Source organism: Theropithecus gelada, chromosome 1 (assembly GCF_003255815.1).
Source record: "Theropithecus gelada isolate Dixy chromosome 1, Tgel_1.0, whole genome shotgun sequence".
NCBI lineage: Eukaryota > Metazoa > Chordata > Mammalia > Primates > Cercopithecidae > Theropithecus > Theropithecus gelada.
Genome location: NC_037668.1, coordinates 39356548 through 39374840, shown reverse-complemented (window position 1 = coordinate 39374840; position 18293 = coordinate 39356548). Strand labels below are relative to the sequence as shown.

Genomic DNA, 18293 nt, shown 5'->3' with positions numbered 1-18293 from the left:
TCGGTCCGTGCACCTAGGAGCTGCCCATGTTCCCGCTCCATCTAATTTATCTGCAGACACCCCCAGCCCCCCGCAATCCATCTAATTTATCTGCACTCTGGGTGATCTGCCTGCACTGTGTCTAACCTCTAGTATTTCTACTTTATCTTTCCATTGTGTAGTTGTCCATGGTCAACAGTATATCCGTCCAGAACCTCTCCCCTCTAATTAGAGCTGGCTATGATTTGCTGAGCTCTCCCGGCTTCTCTGGCGCCTGCGTCCTTCATCTCCTGGGCCTCAGTGTCCTTGTGAAACTCCTGGAGTCTCCAATGCCGGGACAGATGCATCTCGGGTCCCCGCCACATTCACATCCAGGACTGGCTCAAGCCACAAGTCCTGTTTCCCACTGCTCCTTCCTGCCCTCCCCACCTGACCCCAGGCTGCCTGCTCCACTCCCTGGTGTCCTGTGACCCCTCGGGACCCTGCTGCCACCAATGTCAGCCTTGCAGGAGCAAACGCCAGTAGAATGGACAGCATCAGAGGGTTTCTGAAAGGGTTTCTGTGAGCTTCACAAATGTGCCCCAGAGGGACACAGACTCCTGCCTGGGACAGGTGGCTCTCTCGTTGGCCTTGCTCTGGTTTCTAGATTCAGAGCTGCCGTCTAGTAAACAAGTTTATGAAGAAGGGAAGCCACCTCTGGCGCGACAGGTCCCAGCTAATCTGGGCCATTGCTGGGGCACGGGGTAATGAACGTGAGCCCTGTCGAGTCGATAACAGGGGAGGTGGCCAGGGTCCTGGGAGCCACAGTAATTACAGACTCTCTTGACCCCACAGTGGAGTCTTAGAGGGAAGGGGGAAAATCACTGAAAACCCCCCTGAAAACCTCATAGAAGCAGAAATTAAAAATGAACTTTACAGCCCTTAGAAAGGCTGTCATTTTATTCCCCTTATTAATATTCTGAGGTTGGGAGCCTTTCCGTAAAAACATAATTAATTGAGGCCGCGCCGACAGTAAACAAGCAATTTCAAATTAAACCGAAATGACGGCGGCTTCATTTGCAAATGTGAACAGATTCTCAGAGCAGATAAATGAAGTCACCACATAGAGTGGAGACGGAGGGAGAGGGGAGGGGCAGAGAAGGGGCTGCTTGGAGAAGGCTGTGAGGGGTGACTTGATGGAGTCATTAATCTTTACCTGTCTGGGCCACGCTGCCACTCAGCTCAGAGAGACCAGCCTCCATCCTCTCCAGCTGCTTCCTGTCCTCTCGGCCACCCAAGATGAGGGGGAGCAGGTATTTCTGCAACAAGCGGGACAGGGTGAGGAATGCATACGGACCCAGGGTTATCCTCCAACAATCTCTCAAATTCTGCCGCCCAACTTTCTCCCGGTCATCCCCGGGTTTTGGAAACCCTAAGCAAACACCATAAATGAACAAGATATTTGAAAAAGTTACGAGACTGCGATTACAACCACGTAAAAATTCTGTCTGAATAAGGACAAGGACCAGGAGGGAACGTGGACAGGGAGAGTCAGCTGGATCTGCTGTGATGGGAACTTTCTGGTTCCTTTATTTACTTTTCTTAGTGATGCCACACTATTTCTGTAACACAAAGTTTTAAACTCTACTGTCAAAGTTGTAAGATATAAATGTGGATGGACACACAAGCATCAGATACTGCTGGAGCCTCCGGGAGGCGAGGGAGGAGGGGCAGCTCTTCCCGGCATATTCTCCTGAATCGTGAACATTTTGAACCTGTGAGTGAACCACCTATTCAGAAACAAATGAGTACAATTAATAAACAAAACATCACTGGAGAAACTAAAGGAAAATCAACAACACATTTCTGGGACCCTTGGTTCTCTCGCCAGGGGATAACATCAGTGCTCTGAGGCTGCTGGAAGAGGTCACCTCAGTCTTTTTCTAAATGAAGCCTGAATCCTCAGAACAAACTTCCTTCATGTAAGAGTCAAAAGAAGTCGAGTTCCCCAAAATTAAATGCAGGGCAGAAGGGAGAGGAAGGCGCAGGACCAGAAGAGACTGGCTCTGGGAAAAAAGAAAGTGGATGCGGCAGGGCCACCCCTCACAGGGGCCTAGAACCAGGGATGCCCGGGGGGCCGTTCAGGAAGGAAGTAGGCAGGGCAGGGCTGGCAACAGGTGCTCTTGGTCGCCTTGGAGGTGAGGGTGTGGAGGGGTGGAGGTGGGTGGCGGGGCCTTCAGGGACAGCTGCCTGTAGGAATATGTGCACTGATGTCCAGCCACTCGGAATATGGAGACAAAGTCCCCCAGGTGAGGAGAGTGAGACCCACTGCCCACTTCAGTGGGTGCTGCCAGTGGCAGTGCAGCGCAGGCCTGGCAGGAGCTGCCCAGGGACAACTTTGGTTCTTAATCTATCTGGGCCCAGATAGGAGAGAGGACGGAAACCTCTCCATTACGGTTTCTGTACCAGGGAAGGAAAAGAAGGTCTCTTACAACGGGTTTGTGGGAACTCATTTCCAGAGTGACTCCTAAGTGAAGATCATTCTTCAGCAGCACACGTATAGACGCATTTTCTATTTTGCAAAGTGCTTTTCAACCACAGTGTGAGCTATTACCCACAACTGAGCCAGAACTCATCAAAGGCAGCCTTATGCTTCAGGATGAAATGTCCTCAGCATGAAAGGTAAAGAAGTCTCGGCTGGGCATGGTGGCTCACGCTTGTAATCCCAGCGCTTTGGGAGGCTGAGGTGGGCAGATCATGAGGTCAGGAGTTCGAGATCAGCCTGGCCAACACAGTGAAGCTCCATCTCTACTAAAAATATAAAGACTAGCTGAGTGTGGTGGCGCATGCCTACAATCCCAACTCCTCGGGAGGCTGTGGCTGGAGAATCGCTTGAACCTGGGAGGCAGAGGTTGCAGTGAGCCAAGATCATGCCACTGCACTCCAGCCTAGGTAACAGAGCTAGACTCTGTCTAAAAAAAAAAAAAAAAAAAAAAAAAAAACAAATAAAAAATCATGTATGTGTGTGTAACCAACTAAACACCCCATTTCTGAGATCAGAAGTCCTAAGGGCAGGAGCAGACACACTGCCCTAGCCGAAGTCTTCACATGTTTATAAAGCAAGTCAAGGGCTTCTTACCATTTCTTTTTTTTTTTTTTCAATTTCAAGAAACTGACCAGATGCTTTAGAAATTCTCTTGTTACCATTGTGACTGATATTGCAATGTTTCTTTTCTTTTTTAAAGTAGAGCAGAGAGCCCAGAGCTTCGTAGAAACTATGGTGGCAGCTCCCTGTGAGTGCCCACACCAAGGCAAGCTGCCGAGCTGCCCTCCCGCTCCCATCAGGCCACAGGCCCTCCATGGGTGGCCATGTGACAGTGCCTACTGCTCAGTACAGCCGGGGCATTCATTTGAGGACTCTGCATTTGTATCACATCCTTCTTGGTGCTTGTATACAGTCAGTGATTTGAAGGGGGCACCAGTTCAGGGGGAGAAGTACTGAGCCCCAAGAGGTGTTTTTGTTCTCTTCTGTTTATTTATTTGAGACAGAGTCTCGCTCTGTCACCCAGGCTGGAGCACAGTGGCACAATCTTGGCTCACTGCAGGCTCACTGCAACCTACGCCTCTCAGGTTCAAGTGATTCTCCTGCCTCAGCCTCCCGAGTAGCTGGGATTACAGGTGCACACCAAGACACCGAGCTAATTTGTGTATTTTCAGTAGAGACAGGTTTCACCTTGTTGGCCAGGCTGGTCTCAAACTCCTGACCTCAAGTGATCTGCCTCCCAAAGTTCTGGGATTATAGGTGTGAACCACTGTGCCTGGCTTATTTTGTTTTTTAAATTGAGACAGGATCTCCTTCTGTGGCCCAGGCTGGAGTGCAGCAGTGCGATCTCAGCTCACTGCAACTTCTGCCTCCCGAGCCCAAGTGATCCTTGCACCTCAGCCTCCCGAGTACAGCTGGGACTACAGATTCACACCACCATGCCCAGCTTATTTTTGTTTTTTTGTTTTGTTTTACTTTATTTGTCTTTGGTAGAAACAGAGTTTCACCACGTTGGCCAGGCTAATCTCAAACATCTGGGTTGAGATGGAGTCTTGCTCTGTCGCCCAGGCTGGAGTGCAGTGGCGCGATCTTGGCTCACTGCAAGCTCCGCCTCCCAGGTTCACCCCATTCTCCTGCCTCAGCCTCCCCAGTAGCTGGGACTACAGGTGCTCGCCACCATGCCGGGCTAATTTTTTGTATTTTCAGTAGAGACTGGGTTTCACCGTGTTAGCCAGGATAGTCTCGATCTCCTGACCTCGTGATCAGGTCAGGATCCTCAGCCTCAGCCTCCCAAAGTGCTGGGATTACAGGCGTGAGCCACCGCGCCCAGCCCTTGTTTCTTGATTTCTAACATGGAAATGTCCAGCTCCAGGAATATATGCTACACTTAAAAAATTACATTCTGCTGTAACTGTCATTAGCTTTTGTACTGCATCAAAAATGAAGAATCCCAGAGTACCACGGCTGAACATGTTTCATGTGCCTTATGGCGAGTCTGGGTGCTCATTCAGGTTGTTGAAAAAAAAAAAAATCACCGGCCAGGCACGGTGGCTCAGCCTGTAATCCCAGCACTTTGGGAGGCTGAGGTGGATGGATCACCTGAGGTCATGAGTTCGAGACTGGCCTAGCCAACACAGTGAAACGCCATCTCTACTAAAAATACAAAAATTAGCCAGGCATGCTGGCGCATGCCTATAATCCCAGCTACTCAGGAAGCTGAGACAGGAGAATTGCTTGAACTCAGGAGGCAGAGGTTGCAGTGAGCTGAGATCGCACCACTGCACTCCGGCCTGGGCGACACAGCGACACTCCATCTCAAAAAAAAAAAAAAAAAAAAATCACCGATCGGGGTGGAGGAGCTGGCAGCCTCGAAAGAAAAGAGGCTTCTCTCCAGGATCCCAAGATCTGGACTGGCCACCTACCCTGGCCCTGCATTTTCTAGAAACTAGACTCATTTGCTCCCTGTCCAAGTTGGGCCTTCACAAGGGAGTCAATGTTTACCTCATGCCTGCAGTTCTGTTGCAAGCAATGAGCCTGGGATCCTGAGAGTTGACCTGAGAAGCCTGGGAAATCCTAGATTTCTATAGATGCCAACACAACAGAGCAAAAAGAACAGCTCCCATACATCTGATGACACTAAGGTTCCCACTGCCGCTCTTAAATGCTATGGCAGAACAATGGTGTATAAAGCTCTTCCATGTGCCGGGCATGGCTCTGAGCCCTCTATAAGGGACACTGACTCTTTGCGACTTCACAACAACCTTGTGAGGTTGGGACTGTTATCCCCATTTTACAGACCAGAGCCTGTGATCACCAAGCTCCTGAGGGGCAGAGCCAGGGCTCAGCAAAGCAGCTGGCCCAGCATTTATGATCTTTTCCATTATGTTATTCTGTGTCTCAAAATTGCTCGCACGGCTTCCCTGTGCAGGCGCTACTCTAAGTGCCCAACACGGGCTGGCAAGGGACAGACCTCACGATGCCCCTGCAAGTAGAGATCCGGGTGGTACATGCTGAGTACTGGAGAAAAGATGGGCAGAGCCTGCCAAGTCCCGCAGCAGGGCAGGGCCTGGATCCAGCCGTGAACCCCGACTTCTACTACAGCCTCTCGCTGCCAACATGCTCCAGGGCAGAGCACGGCAGTGCCTCCATGCAGGGGAGCCAGTGAAAGGGCACTCAATGCCACAGGGTGGCAGAGGCACAGCACCCACAGCCACTGGGGGTGACTCACCTTGTAGAGCTGGTGAAAGCCAAATGCGATACCTGCCATAATGATGGCCAGGGCGCCGTAATCTCGCCATCGGGATCCTGCGGGGCCTACAGGCGGGGTAAGAGGAGGAGGGTTAGAAGACGTACACGGTGTCCTTCCCTGGGTGGGGGCCGGCACACATGCCTCAGTGGCACAGTCTCCTCGCCTCCAACGATGGGCAAGTGGAACACTCTACCGCAGGAAGGCAGCACATGATCATCACAACAGCAGCTCGGCTCCGTCCCCTCCTGTTCCCACTACCTCAACTGGGACACAAGGGATGCCAGTCACCCAACCCTGACTGCAGGCTGTGGGTGGAGGTATCTATCAGTGAGCTGAGCCCCGAGTCGGGAGTCAGGTGGCAGAGGTGATCCGAAGACCGATGGCATGGTCTCTACCTCAGGAACAAAAGATCCAGAGACGATAACATGAGTACATTTTGGGGAGCATAAATACACCCACATATGCCCTACTATAGCTGGCGATCAGCTGGGGGCCACAGCAGAACCAAGCGGGGTCTCAGCGAAGTGGAGAGGAGGACTGTGGTACGCTGGGTGGGGGCACGGGGGTGGGCTGTGGTAAACTAGACCTCCCAGCCCTGCTCTCGCTTGGAGCCAGCGGAGAGAAAACACGAGTCTCCAAATGACTGAGGCTTCGGAGAGTGAGAACGCCTATCAAAAGGGATGGGGGTGGCAGGGGAGAGGGGCTGGGGTCAGCAGGGCCTTGGAGGAGCCCTGAGGCCCTTGGGGGCTGGAGGGGAGCAAGCACAAAGGAGAGACGGTAGGTGCATGTGGACCAGGTGAGCACCCTGGGCCTGACTAAAGAGGAGAGCTGCTCTGGCCCAGAGGACCCCAAAAGCAGGGTGCTGGGGAGAACGGAGAGAAGCCAAGGAAGCTGCAGGTGCAGTGGAGGCTGGGGCGGGGCAGGAAAGAGGTGGAGAGGTGGCGCCCGGTGGACTGTGTGGTCAAGGAAGCTGAATATTCTTTCATAAGCAATGGGAGTCACTGGGGGACGTGATTCAGGGAATGCCATGACCCTGAAGAGCAGCACTGGGGTGGCTCTGAGGATGGTCAGAAGTGGGGGCCGCAGAGGCAGAAGAGCTGGGGTGAGGCTGCTGCAAGGATTCACGAGGTGGAGAGGGCCTGGGACCAGCACAGAGGGCAAGAAGGGAGTGGGGTGATGTCTCAGAACACGCTGCTGCTGCTGTGAAGAGCTGCCAGTCTTCGTGGAGGAGCACCTGGCCCCTTTCTCTTCTCTTCATTTGTATTAAGTAAGTCATCTTTCTAGAGGTGGGCTCTTGCTATGTTGCCCAGGCTGGAGTGCAGTGGCGATTCACAGGCATGTTCCACTGCTTATCAGAATGGGAGTTTTGATTGGCTCCACTTCTGACCTCCTTAGGTGACCTCGTGGTCCCCGCTCCAGGAGGTCACCATATTGACGCAGAACTTAGTGCAGAACCACCATCAGCACAGTGCCCCGCAGCCCGGAACTCCTGGACTCAAGGAATCCTCTCGCCTCAGCCTCCCAAGCGGATGGACTTTACAGGCGCGCAGCACCGCGCCCGGCCCTGATTCTCTAGCACGGCACATAGCAAAGTGCCCTCATTCCAGGCGCGCAGCACTGGCGTCTGGCCCCGATTCTCTTTAGCACAGCACCTAGCAAAGTGCCCTTCTGGATGCAATTCCAGTTGACGTGGGGAGAGTTTCCACCTTCACTCTTTCCCATGTCCAGTTCACAAAGTGCTCCCATGTCCACGACCTCATCCGATCCTCCAAGGCACGCGGGACAGCCCTGTCTCCACTGCCAACACCTTTCTGGAGCTGCCATCTCCAGGCCACGTGGTGGGTGCTCTGCCTCCCTCCGAAGGATCTGTCATCAGGAGGGGCCTAGGTGGGACACAGACCAGTGGGGAAGGCGATCACAGCGCCAGTGGAGAGCTATCCGGGAGGCACCTGCTCATTTGGGGGAAACGGGGAGAGGGAAAATCAGCAGCGTTCTAAACACTGGGAAGGAACGTCAGAACACGGCGGAGGGAAGCTGAAGGACTTGCTGCTTGAGAGACTTCTGCCCTCAGTTCTCACCTGTGCCTGTCAGTTTTCAGAGGTACCTTCCATGTCCTGGCGTTTTATGACCAGAGGGGAGGAGAAGGCCCGCTCTTTCTTTCAGCTCAGGGCAGGATGTGGCATGAAGGGGAAGGGGCTGTGGCATGCAGCCCAACCAGGGGGATCCAAGTTGCAAAGACCTCCGAGTGGGCAAGGAGACGCCCCCTCCCCCAGGCTGCTGAATGGCACTCTCAGGGGGCAGAAACGTCAGGACTGGAGGGGCCTGGAGTCTCTCCGTGGCCACCAAACTGCCCCCGCTGCCTGCGGGTTCCACGCGAGACTCCCCGGTATGTCCCAGCCCTGGAATCTCGATCCCAAAACTGTAATCAACATATGGCCTTTCCCTCAGTCCCCAACTTCCATTTCTGTTTTACACTTTTTGAACAGGTAGCACGCATACAGTTTACTCATCAAATAGCACAGGGCAGTCTGTGACAAAAACGCTTCCCCCCACCAACAGCCATTAGTAGTCTTACATTTATCCTTCCAGAGAGTTTGTGTGCACATCTAAGGCGGCACAGGATGTCTTCTCTTCCTTCACGTTCCCCCATCTCTCAATCTTGTTTTCTACAGCTGTAGGATATTCCACTTCACCTGCCCTCCGATGGGCATCCAGCTCATTTCCAACTTTCTACTATTGCACACGATGCTGCCATCAACAACATGCACATGTGCCATCTCCCACACGGGGACACGCACCCCGTGAGCCTCAGAACTCCCAGAGGCTGGTCCCAGGGCATGTGTATTTGCAGTTTTGAGAAATGCTGCCATGCTGCCTCCATGGGGCCGATAATTCACCCTCAGCCCCTGCGCAATGCCTGCTTCCCCGCGGCTGCGCCCACACAATGCGCGATTCAAACACAGAGATTCCTGCCAATACCACAGCAGGAAAGCAGAAGTTCACTCTAGTTCTAATTTGCATTGATCTCATTTTGAGTGAGGATTGAACATGTTTTCATCAGCATTTCCTTTTCGGTGTACTGTATGCTCTCCACTTTTCTACTTGATTTCTTTTCCCTTGTCACTTTAGAGAGACTTTTTATATAGCAGGGATATTAGCCCATTGTCTGTGATCTGCATCGCAAACATCTTCTCTGGCTTATTTTTCTTTTGACTCTGCTAATGGTGTTTTGTCGCATGCAGAGGTTTTTATACAAATTTATCAATCTATTCTTTTATGGGTTCCGGGATTTGTGTTATGGTTAGCAAGGACTTCCCCACTCCCTTCCCAGGCTGCACGTGCAGTGATACTTGGTGTCTAAGAAACTGCTATGGGAAGGGGACAGTGCTACTTTGCTGATGGTGGACACCCCCACCTGACACGAATCACCTCTCGTTACACAGGGAGCTCTGAGACCACTGAGGCAAACAGATCTTTCACCTTGACCCCAAGGAGTCAGGCACTTGGAGTCCCAGTCAGGTGTCTCTTCTGTCTCCCTCTTCTAGCCAGCTTTGCTTGGCGCTCCAGATACAAAACCTGACATCTAGTGCAAGTCCATTTTCAGGAGGAAAAAGTGAAGACAGAGCAACCTGGCCACTCCGCTCTCTCAGAGTCCCTGCTCAGGAGGGCTTTCATCCATACCCGGAACATCCCTCCATGCAGCCAAAATCCTCAGGCAGAACAAGTGCAGAACAGGGCCCACGGCCCGAATACCATATTCACCACTGATTTCTCAGACACCACAAAGCCTCTTGCAAGAAAGCAGCTGTGACTGGGCTGAAAGCTTGACCAGCACCTGGAATTTGCTGGATTCCTCCGCTTGCCTGCAAACATCCCGCCATGAGGAGGACAGCCTTCTCTGGGGCCCTCTGGGCTGCTGAGGCAGAGCAGATGCTGGCTGTGGCTGTGCGGGATGAGGGCCAGGACCCTGCGACAGCTGCCCGCTTTCCAGAGCTCTGAGCAATTCCAGCCCCAAGAAACACCTGTGGTCCCTGCAGCCTCACCCTTCACCCCTCACCACCCCTCGTTCCTGCCATGCTCATGTTAAGAACATTTTATTGCCCCCTGGTTTTCATTATTAATGAAAAGGGACCAGAATGATCTTTCCTAAAGTTCAGAGAGTCTATAAAGACAAGAAGCTGAAATGCCATTTTACTCGTTTTGGAGATGTGTGATACAATTCTGTCTTGTGGCAAAATGAAAAAAGAGAAAAACTCAGATAGAGATGACTTCTACCTGCTGTGTGGCTCTCAGAGGGTAACAGACCAGCTACTGCAAAAACACCAGCATGGTCCACACCGGCTCAAACTCCCAGCCACGACCACCTCGAGTCCTGCCCGTCCCCCTCCAGAGTCTATTTTTTCCAAGTCCAGTGCAGACCCTGCGAGGAAACTGAGAGTAGCGTGCCTGGGAGCATACCTCCCCGCCACCAGGCTCCCTGAATGTCCAGAGGTGTAAAGACAAGGGCAGAAGACGGGGCAGCCACTCTTCTCTAGCTGGGAAGAAAAGAAAGAGAATGAGTGGGCTTTTTAAATGCTTCAAGTCTGCACTCTGGAAGCAGGGACCCGCCTCCCATGCAGACAAGGCAGACAAGGTGGCAAGTGGGCAACAAGCCTGGGGTCAGAAACCCTGGTGCCACCACCAGCCGGGGGGTTCCAAGGACATTTTTCTCTTCTTATCAAGCACTGACTGAAGGGGGCAGGGCTTTGCTAGCCCCAGGGAACCCAAGAACAGGAGATATCTTAACTCTCACTCAGAGTCCAGCTGTCTGAGAACCGGCGCTCTAGCTGTGTGGCAGGGGTTCCTCACCAGCACCACAGCCCTGGCATCTCTGTGAAGGCTGAAGAGACGGGCGTCTGTGGCGGCAATCCTCATCCTGCACACCTGGGCCTTCCTGGGACTGCCTCTACGTTGTGGCCCTGTGGACTGCAATGAGGTCAGGGGACAAACGGCTATAGAGCAAAGGGCATGGAGCTCTTTGAAACTCAACCTTCCAAGACTCCATGAACTACCTTAAGCTCTGCCCGGCTCCATGGAGGTCAGCCTGCGCAAAGGCTCCAGTTTGGGTAAAACCACGGTAGAGAGTGGGGGCAGGAGAGGTGCATCCCCACAGCTAACTATTCACTGAACACCAACAAAACCAACATGACTCTCTTTCTTCATACCTCCACCAACCAAATTCTCACCTAACAGGTGAGAACAAACATCGTCAACTAAGAACACATGCACAGGACGGGGACTTGTGCATACAACACGACAATGTTGAGCCTGAAACCTGCAAGTCACAGACTGATCCACACCGTGGAAATCCTGCAATCCAGTAAAGGTTCATTGGCAACACAGAGCTGAAAGCCGTCACGGAACCATCCTGCCGAGACAACAGGCACTCCAGTGATGTGCTGGCTGACAAGAGGGAGAGAACTATCATGTCCTTGGGGAGGCTGGCAGCCCAAGCAGGGGCAAGGCAGTGGCAGAAACGGGGCCAGCCCATTGAGGTCGCCTCCAGGTTCATCAGGTTTGGAGCCTCCATACAGCACTGTCTCTAGCTTCTCACATCAGCCCATCAGCTTCGCTCAGAAGCCACCCTGAAAATTAAATGACAAGACAAACTCACTCCCAGTAAGGTCCTGGAATAAAGCCAGCCCACCAAATCAGTGCTTGCTACAGCACAGAGGTGGAGAGCACATGTGGGGAGAGACGGGGAACCTGGCTGGGTTGAGAAGGGCTGGCTACAGCTTGAGGGCGGGGTGGGCCCTGGCCCACATCCATGGCTGTGGATGGCTGGGGGTGGGCAGAAAGATAGGCCCAGGGAGCAGCAACACAAACAGATAGTCTCTGTTCTGAAGAGAAGGACCTGGCAGCCTGAATGGCAAAACGCACCACAGTAGCCCGACGGTAGTCGTGTTGGAAAATGCAAAGCCTGTGTTTACAAGTACATCCCGTGAAAGACAATCTTTTCCACTTTTCATGGCTACAATGCTATTAGCAGTGTCATCTTTAGGCAGGAAGGACACCGAGAGGCCTATCTATATCCCCTCTCCATAGATTAAAAAATATGAGCTCTAATTAAGCTGTTAAGAATTCAGAAGAGTCCAGAAATAGATCCATGCTTACATGGTCAACTGATTTTTGATAAAGAGGCCAAGGTAGCTCTATGGGGAAAGGATAATTTTTGCAACAGCCATGCTGAACAACTGGATACCCACAGGAAAAAAAAATGAACCTTGACTCTCACCTTATACCATACACAAAAATTAACTCAAAATGGGTCACACCTAAACAAGAAAGCAAAAACTATAAAACTTCTGTAAGAAAACAGAAAGCATAGAAGAAAATCTGGACAAAAATATCTTATGATATAAGAAGCATGAACCAAAAAGGAAAAAAAAAGATCAAATGACACCATCAAAATTTAAAGCTTTTGCTTTTCGAAAGGCACTGTCAAGAAAATGAAGAGACAAGCCATAGGCTGGGAGAAAATTTCTGCCAAACATATATTTGATAAACGACTTGTAACTAGAATATATAAAGAGCTCTGACAATTCAATAATAAAGACAAAGTAGCTTTTAAAATGGGCACAAGATTGGAAAAGACTCTACAAAAGATACATGAATGGCTAATAAGTACATGAAAATATGCTTGATGTCATTAGTCATTAGGGAAATCCAAATTAAAAGTACTGTACAATAAGGTTCTATTACATACACATTAGAATGGCTAAGCTCAGAAATGAGACTATTGGGTGTTGCCAAAGATATGGAGCAACTGAAACTCTTACATATTGCTGATGGGGAGACAAATGCTACAACCATTTTGGGAAATAGTTTGACAGTTTCTTCTAAAGTTAAACATGGACCTAACATGTGACTAAGTCATTCCACTCCTAGGAAACGAAAAGTATAAGTGCACATAAAGATTTATACATCAATGTTCACAGCAACTTTACTCATAATAGCCCCAAACTGGGAGTAAGCCAGATGACTACCAACTGGTCAACAGATAAAGAAATTGTGGTACATTGAGCAACAAAAGTTAGCACTATAGTCAGTTGGCCAATCCTACTTTAGCCTATTTTTATACAGCCATGAGCTAAGAATGGTTATTCATTTTTTTTTTTATTTTTTGGGGGGACAGTCTCATTCTGTCACCCAAGCTGGAGTGCCGTGGTGCAATCTCAGCTCACTGCAACCTCCACCTCCTGGGTTCAAGTGATTCTCCTGCCTCAGCCTCCTAAGTAGCTGGGACTACAGGCAAGCCACCATGCCCAGCTAATTTTTGTATCTTTAGTAGAGACAGGGTTTCACCACGTTGGCCAGGCCGGCCTCAAACTCCAGACCTTAAGTGATCCACCCACCTCACCTCCCAAAATGCTGGGATTACAGGCGTGAGTCACCGCACCCAGCCTGGTTATTAAATTTTTAAAGAATTGTGGTCGTGGGAAAGGGAGAACAGGAAGAGGAAGAAGGAGGAGAAAGAGGAAAAAGGATGGAGGGAGAAGAGGAAAAGGTGAGATGGAAAACATGTGACAGAGACATACGTGGTTCACAAAGTCTAAAATACACCCCTTTAAAGAAAAAGTCCAGGCAGTGGCTCACGCCTGTAATCCCAGCACTTTGAGAGGCCAAGGTGGACAGATCAGCTGAGGTCAGGACGTCAGGAGTTCGAGACCAGCTTGAACAACATGGAGAAACCTTGTCTCTACTAAAAATACAAAATTATCCAGGCGTTGTAGCACATGCCTGTAATCCCAGCTATTTGGGAGGCTGAGGCAGGAGAATTGTTTGAACCCGGGAAGCAGAGGTTACGGTGAGCCGAGATCACGCCATTACACTCCAGCCCGGGCAACAAGAGTGAAACTGCATCTCAAAAAAAAAAAAAAAAGAAAGAGAAAGTCCACTGACTTCTGGAATACAACTCAGCAATGAAAATGACCTCTCTCCCTCTCTCTCTATATATATATGTAAAGTTATATATATCTGTGTATAATATATATAAACATATAATAAATATACTCTGGGCAACAGAGTGAGATGGTGTCTCCAAAAAACTAACACTATAAAACTTCCTAGAAGACAACATAGGAGAAAGTCTCTTCAACCTTAGGGTAGACAAAGGTTTCTTAGGATGCAAAAACCATGAATCATAATCATCAGATAGACATAAACAGTTCATTCCTTTTATATGTATTTTCCAAATACATATTACACATATTTACATATAATATAGAAATACATATATAAACTATATATGAATATAATTATATGTATTTATATAAATATGTATATATATACACATATGTATGTATATAAAAGCATGAATCAATCTCAAAACCGTTATGCTATGGTAAAGAAACCAGACACAAAAGTCTACATACTATATGTTTCCATTTATACAAAATGTTATTTATTTATTTATTTATTTTTGAGGCAGAGCCTCACTCTGTCACCCAGGCTGGAGTACAATGGCGCAATCTCAGCTCACTGCAACCTCCGCCTCCAGGGTTCATGGGATTCTCCTGCCTCATCCTCCCGAGTAGCTGGGATTACAGGCGCCCACCACAACTGGCTAATTTTTGTACTTTTAGTAGAGACAGGGTTTCACCATGTTGGCCAGGCTGGTCTCGAACTCCTGACCTCAGGTGATCCGCCTCCTCAGCCTCCCAAAGTGCTGGGATTACAGGCGTGAGCCACCGCGCCCGACTGTCAGTTGATTTTTTATAAAGAGACATGTAACTCAATGGGGATAAGATAATCTTTTGAACATAAGGTACAGGACAACTGGATATCCATATGGGGAGAAACAAACCTTGACCTTCACCTCACACTGTTCACGAAAATTAACTAAGAATAGATCACAGACCTAAACATAAAAACTAACGCTATAAACCGGGCACAGTGGCTCATGCCTGTAATCCCAGCACTTTGGGAGGCCAAGGCGGGCAGATTGCTTGAGCCCAGGAATTCAAGACCAGCCTGGGCAACATGGTGAAAACCCATCTCTCCACAAAATACAATAAATAGCTGGGTGTGGTAGCACACGCCTGTAGTCCCAACTACTTGGGAGGCTGAAGCAGGAGGATCACTTGAGCCCATCAGGTGGAGGTTGCAGTGAGCTAACATCAGGCCATTGTATTCCAGCCTGGGTGACAGAGTGAGACAGTGTCTCCTAGAAAACAATATAGGAGAAAGTCTCTTCAACCTTGGGATAGACAGAGGCTTCTTTAGGATGCAAAAACCATGATGAATCATGAAAGGAAAAAAAGATAAATATATGTCATCAAAATTAAAATCATGTGCTCTTCAAAAGATATGTTAAGAAAATAAAAAGGCAAGCCACAGACTGGGAGGAAATACTCGTAATACATGTATCTGACCAACGACTTGAATCCAGAATACGTTAAAAATCTCATTCATCTCAGTAAGAAGACTATTAATAATGGGCAAAATACTGAAACAGACTCTTCACAAGAAAGATATGCAAGCGGACAATAAACACACGAAGAGAGGCTCAACCTAATCAGTCATCAAAGAAATATAAACTCAAACCACCATGAGATACCAGAATATACATAATAAAATTGCTATAAAAAAAAAAAAAAAAAAGACGAGAAGACCAACTGTTGGGGATATGTAGCAACTAGAACACTCAAACATTGCTGGTGGGAAGGTAAAATGATGCAACCACTCCAGAAAACAGTTTAGCAGCTTCTTATAAAGTTAAACATACACTTAACATATAAACCAGCAATTCTACTTCTAGGCGCTCACCCAAGAGAAATAAAAACATACAAAGACTTGTATACGAATGTTCACAAAAGTTTTATTCGTAATAGCTCAAAGCTGGAAACAACCCAAAGTCCATCAACTGGTGAACGGATAAACAAACGGTGGTGCATCCACACAATGGAACACCACTCACCCAGTGGTAGAAAGGAAAAAGCTTCAGATGGGCACGGCAATTTGGGTGAGTCTCAGCAACATTACACTGAGCAGAAAAACAACAACAACAACAAACCAGAAACAAAAGAGTACATACTGTATGATTCCATTTATATTAAAAAAAAAAAACAAAAAAAAAAAAAAAAAAACCTCTAGGAAAAAATCTAATAGGTAGTAATAGAAAGTAGATCAGTGGTTGCCCTCAAGCCAGGATCAAGGAGGGGTGGACTGACTGGAAATGGGACACAAGGGAGCCTTTCAGGGTATTGGAAATGTTCTATCATGTGGTGATGGTTATATGGAAATGTACACTTATCAAAACTCAAATTGTACAATGAAAATGGGTGCATTTTATTTTAGGTAAGTTACATCTCAATAAGACTGACTTTTAAAAAATAAAATCCATTCAGAATTTTTTTAAAAAAAAAAGAGCTATAGGAAGTCAGGAGTGCTTGGGAACACTACCCAGTGGTGTAGGCTCTGAGTTTTCTCTCTGCACAGCTTGCAGCTGGGACCAAGAGAAGAAGCCAGACCTGAGAATTCCAATGCAACTTTAAAACATGTACCCTGTAATATTTGATACATACAAAAGGATATAACATTTATTTAAGTTATAAGAACAGGAATACAATGAGCGATTCTAAACCTGCCTAATTTACTAGCTAAAACTTTCCAGACACCACTGAAGCTAGCCATGTGTTCCTCCCCAGCCCAGAGGTAACCATTATCCTAAACCTAGTGTTTATCAGAACTCAAACCTCCTATGGGATGTGGAAAGCTGAGGACATGTGCTTCCGAGATCAGGACTACATCTCAGCTTTACTCGCAGGCAAGGATGGCTGTGCAAGATCCAGCCAATGGGGAGAAAGTGGAAGTGACGTCAGCAATTTCCAAGCGGCGTCCTTAGAAGCCAGCCTGCCCTTTTCCTGCCTTCTCCCTGCTCTCGCTGGCTGGACAGCAGGTGGGATAGTTGGAGCTGAAGCATTCACACTGCACCACGAGACGGATGCCAGCCAGTCAGAAATGCAGAGCAGTGAGGCAGAGCAGAGTCCCTGCAGACCACAGAGCCTCCTGGCAGCCTGGGCCGCCTACGTCTATGTAATAGAGAAAAATTCTTCTATTTATTTAAGCCACTCTTTTTCGGAGTTTTCTGTCACCTGTAGCAGAATTTTCTAAAACGAACACACTGTCAGCACAGCCAGAATCCTAACTGCCATCCACGCCAAAGACTTTTACTGGTCCAAGAAACCTAAGGAAAGGATCGCTTCATTTCAGTTCCTTCCCGTGATACTTGCCCTCTTCAACATCCGCAAATGGCATTTATCCGGCCCCTTCATGGCACCACACCAGGCAGAACACACAGCAACAAAATGGAGAGGGTGCCTGCTAATCCAAACCGGCACCACGGACAAAAGAAAACACAATTTCCTTAAAATTAGAGAAATACTTTCTTCATATACAAACCAGTAACTTTCAGGTAGCAAAAAGAGAGATTTGTCTGCTAAACCAGAAGAGAAAGAAATGGAAGCATGAGAGAGAAATGGAAGAGACAGAGAGAGGTGGAGGTGACATTTGCTATTTTGCTTTCTGATGGGAACACGGAGGCTGCCCACGCATGCTTTCTGTTTACTGTCACCTCCGTATCATTTACGCACAGGCCACCCTGGCCCTGGACCTTTGCTGTTCCCTCTCCACAGTGATGCCTTCCTTGACGCCTTGGGTCTGCCTTATGGCTGACTGATCTTCAAAGCCAGTTCAAGTCCTGCCCCTCCCAGAAAGCCTTGCCTAAGACTAGCGTTCTGGGAATTTCCTTTGTTCTCAAATTCTGAAAGCTCTCGACATTCTCACCATGCAAGGTGACATGGGATGGTCTTCCCTGCCTTTCTCCAAGCAATGGAGGGCTTCCTTCTAGGATGAACAGCAGCTCCTGAAGGCGGGTCCCATCCCCTACTTCTTCCATAGCCCTCCCAGAGCAGTCTGTACCAGCTGAGCTCACACACCACATCATGGACCGGTCATCAGGGCAGCTCGCCCGCATGACAGCCCTTCCATTCTCCAGCACGTTTCCACCCCTGTTTATCCATTCCACAAGCATTTCTAGAACACCTGCTCAGTTACAGCCTCAGGCCACTAGATTTTTTTAAGCCTCAGAACTCACAGTTTAGTAGGGGAGACACTGGTATAAAGGTTTAAGTGCAGTGGGGCGGGGTGGGGAGTCTAGGGGCCTGCGGGGAGCTTTCCTCCAAGTCAGAATGTCGGCACTGGAGAGACTCCCTGGAGGAGTCAGTGCTGGCCCAACCCTGAAGAACAGCAATGAGCACACAGGGTGGGCATTACAGGCTTGGCACAGAAACAATAACCTCCGGCCGATGTCCCCCCGACCGCCAATGTCTCCCCTAACTAACCTCATGGCACCTGCCGAGATGACACAAATAATTTTAATATTAGTCTAAGAATAAAATGGCCAAATAGGTAGTATGGCCACAAAAATAATTAGATGATGCACTTCAAAGTAAAACATCACTGTGCTTTTGGCTGTCCTCTCTCGGGGTTGACAGAACCACC

At 48.9% G+C, this 18293-nt stretch overlaps 1 protein-coding gene across 4 annotated transcripts in view; it reads right to left on the bottom strand.

Annotated features, from left to right (window-relative positions):
* Positions 1 to 18293, bottom strand: part of PEX14 (peroxisomal biogenesis factor 14) — a 158026-nt gene that overhangs the window by 6434 nt on the left and 133299 nt on the right. For all 4 annotated transcript variants that reach the window (XM_025382312.1, XM_025382313.1, XM_025382319.1 and 1 more), the window contains 2 exons: positions 5730 to 5815; positions 1175 to 1277 (listed from right to left, as the gene is read on the bottom strand). In XM_025382312.1, coding sequence (XP_025238097.1) covers positions 1175 to 1277; positions 5730 to 5815 — 189 coding nt within the window. The remainder of the gene's footprint in view (positions 1 to 1174; positions 1278 to 5729; positions 5816 to 18293) is intronic.